Source organism: Pollicipes pollicipes, unplaced genomic scaffold (assembly GCF_011947565.3).
Source record: "Pollicipes pollicipes isolate AB1234 unplaced genomic scaffold, Ppol_2.1 Scaffold_5724;HRSCAF=6776_pilon_pilon_pilon, whole genome shotgun sequence".
NCBI classification, from domain to species: domain Eukaryota; kingdom Metazoa; phylum Arthropoda; class Thecostraca; order Pollicipedomorpha; family Pollicipedidae; genus Pollicipes; species Pollicipes pollicipes.
Window position 1 is genome coordinate 22073897 of NW_023596746.1, and position 2870 is coordinate 22076766.

At 65.6% G+C, this 2870-nt stretch overlaps 1 protein-coding gene across 1 annotated transcript; it reads left to right on the forward strand.

Moving 5' to 3' along the window:
- Positions 1-1990: 1990 nt before the first annotated feature.
- Positions 1991-2600, forward strand: LOC119102598 (ras GTPase-activating protein raskol; the record flags this gene model as incomplete). The annotated part of the gene is given in 2 exon segments (XM_037226034.1): positions 1991-2081; positions 2233-2600. A coding segment is annotated over 1 exon segment (76 nt), but the record flags the coding sequence as incomplete, so codon positions are not given.
- Positions 2601-2870: the final 270 nt, after the last annotated feature.

Here is a 2870-nt window from a genome sequence, read left to right on the forward strand (position 1 = left end):
AGCTCCGGCCACTACTACCCAGCCAGCTCTGACCACCGCTCCATTCAGCCCCGGCCAACACTCCCAGTCAGTTCTGGTTGCCCTCCCAGTCAGTTCTGGTTACCCCTCTCGACACGACGCTCCACACGCGAGCGGGCGGGCGCGACCGGGACCTGCCCTGCCAAGATCTGACTGCCTGGGATGGCACAGCTCGTGAACCGTGTCTTAATTCAACGCTTGCGGTCCGTCATTGCGCTCGGTGACTAGAACGCACCTGGCGATGGCATGACATCATCAGCTTATGAGGGGGTCCCCAATTATCCCTCCCCTCCCTCCGTCGTCTGGCCCCTCGCCTGGTGGCCTCCGCTGGCAGCGAGCTGTCAGACTGGATACAACGACACGTCAGGCGCGCGATAGCGATCGCGCGCCACAGCCGGGCGCTGACAGAGGAGCGCCAGCAGTCGCGCCACATGGAAAGGGCTCGCACACACATCAGCATCCGGTCCGCTGGGATAGAGGCTCGCCGGTGTGTGCTAGATCCTGCGATAGCCGCCGCTGGGACGTCCGGTCTGGCTTGTTGCGCGTGCTCGGAACGCTGAAACGGTTTTCCTCGATCTCGAGGAATGCTCGCTAAGCCCCTACATCAAAGGTTTTCGCCGATTAGCCATGACAGGGTCTCCGGGCGTATTTATGCCTGGCTTTGATTGCCTATAAAACGGTTTATAACGTTTTTTCCTTGAACGGCCGTTATGATGCAAGATAATTTTTTCTTCTTTTACACGGCATTTCAACGTTGTTAGAAGACTGGGAGCAGTACCCATATCATCCTCTTAACTCCTGGTAGGCCCTCTCGTGATGAACGCAGACGTCTCCAGGAGTGCTGCCCGCCTCCGTATCTCCCACGGGCCCCGTGTCGCAAGTACGGCAGCGCCGCCGCCGCATGGGCCAGCGACTGGGGCCGCGGCAGGGCGCTATCGGGCAGGGCAGGGTCACACCGCGCCCGCGCACGACTCCCTAATCACGCGCGGGTGGAGAAACAACCGGTCCGTTGAGCGTCGGGCGGCTGGCCTCGGATAGCGCGCCGGACCGGGCTCGGCACACACCGGCGCCGTCTATCACGGCGGCGGCTGGCGGGGGTTATCGGGCCACAACGGGCGCTGGCGCCGGCCCCGGCCCGGGCTGCCGTCCGGGCCCCGGCCGGCCTTCGGGCGCGGCGCGGCGCCGCCGCCGTGCGTTCGATGGTGTGCTTGGAGGGGGCGGAGAATGGATGTGGGGGGTGCTCTCAGCCGCCCGATCTGAATGTGAAGAAGTGGTGATCCGAGGGTGGGAGCTGACGCGCTTGAAAGGAAACCGTCCCCCGCGCCGAAAATTGGGTGTCGGCATTGCTAGTGACCGTTGGAGAGGAAGATACGATTTGAGATCTTTCATCACTCCCACGGAGGTTAGATGGCGCGTGCGTGCAGCCAGATCCGCCCGGCATTGTCCGCCGTGCCGGGTTGGCAATGTCCGCCGGGCAGAGCTGGTCACGCGCTTCCGTCGCTCGTTTGTCTCCGCGGCACGCACGGCACCAACGCCGACGCGGGCCTGCATCTGCTTTATTGGAGCAGCCCGTCGTTTTGAAATAGTCCACATTCCGGTAAACGGTTTTTCGGTGGGCCGGCGCCTTTCGCCGTCATTGGCTCCGACAGCCACTCTGCCGACGGCCCGTGGCCCGGCGCGGCCCGACCTGATCCCGTGTAATAATTGGATAGGAGCCCGGCGCGCCGGCCGCCGGCCATCACCGTTATTCCCTACCGCCGTCGGCGCGCGGCCCGGCTTGGTGCGTGCGTGTCGCCGGAGGGTCAGGCTAGGTCACCGGTTAACGAGCCATTGTCCACGGCGCCGCGCTTCCGGTGGTTGTAGGTAGCGGTGCGCGGCCGATCCCGGGCGCCACGGCGCGGCGCCGGCCGACGGCGTACTCGAGCGCCGCCGCCGGCCGCTCGGTCTGCACGCGCCAGTCGGCTGGCGGCCGCCGAGACGGAAGGCGGGGCGGTGCCGGTGCGAGACGCAGAGGCGCCGCGTCAGTTCACGACCCTCAGACAGGCCTGGCGGTGGCGGGTGAGGTGAGGCTGAGGGTGCACCGTGGCCGCAGGTGAAGAGCAGCGAGCGGGCCGCGCCCCGCGGTCGTTGCGGTGGCAGTCCCTGATACCTGTGTGCGACAGTACGCGGCGTGCCTGCGCTCACCTGCTGACCCGTCCCCTGCCGTCGTTTCAGACAGTCCCCGACGGCGACCGACGCGAGGACATCGGTCAGTGACGTACCCGCGGCGGCCCGGAGCGGAACAAACCGAGCGACGTCCCGGCCCGGATACCCGCCACGCCGGCCGGCCGGGCGTCCTCCGCGTGAACGCGCCTCCTGAGGTCGTGAGCGAGCCCGCGACGAGCGCGTGCAGTGGTGCCCGAGTGCTGGTGTGGCCGGGAGGTGACGGGTGGTGCCGCGTGCGCGCGCGTGCGGGACCGGCCGGCGCCGGCTCTGAGCGGGCCGAGGGGACGAGCCGCCACCCGCGATGGATCGCCGCGGTCGGAGGCGAGCCTCCTGGCTGGACTTCCCCTGCCGGATCGAGGGGTGGATGAACGTATGCGGTGAGTAGACGAACCGGGCTGAACCGACGGGTCTGGCGTGTTTGAATACATATGCTACCACAATCTGCAATATCAAAGCTATCGTGCATTGCAGGAGGGTCTGAATTTAATTGCTAAGTATTCCAGACCGCTGTTGATCCACTCCGACACTCGCACACGGCAAGTCTCTTGATCCACTCCGACACTCACACACGGAATGCCTCTTAATCCACTCCGACACTCGCACACGACATGTTTCTCGATCCACTCCGGCACTCGTACACGACATGC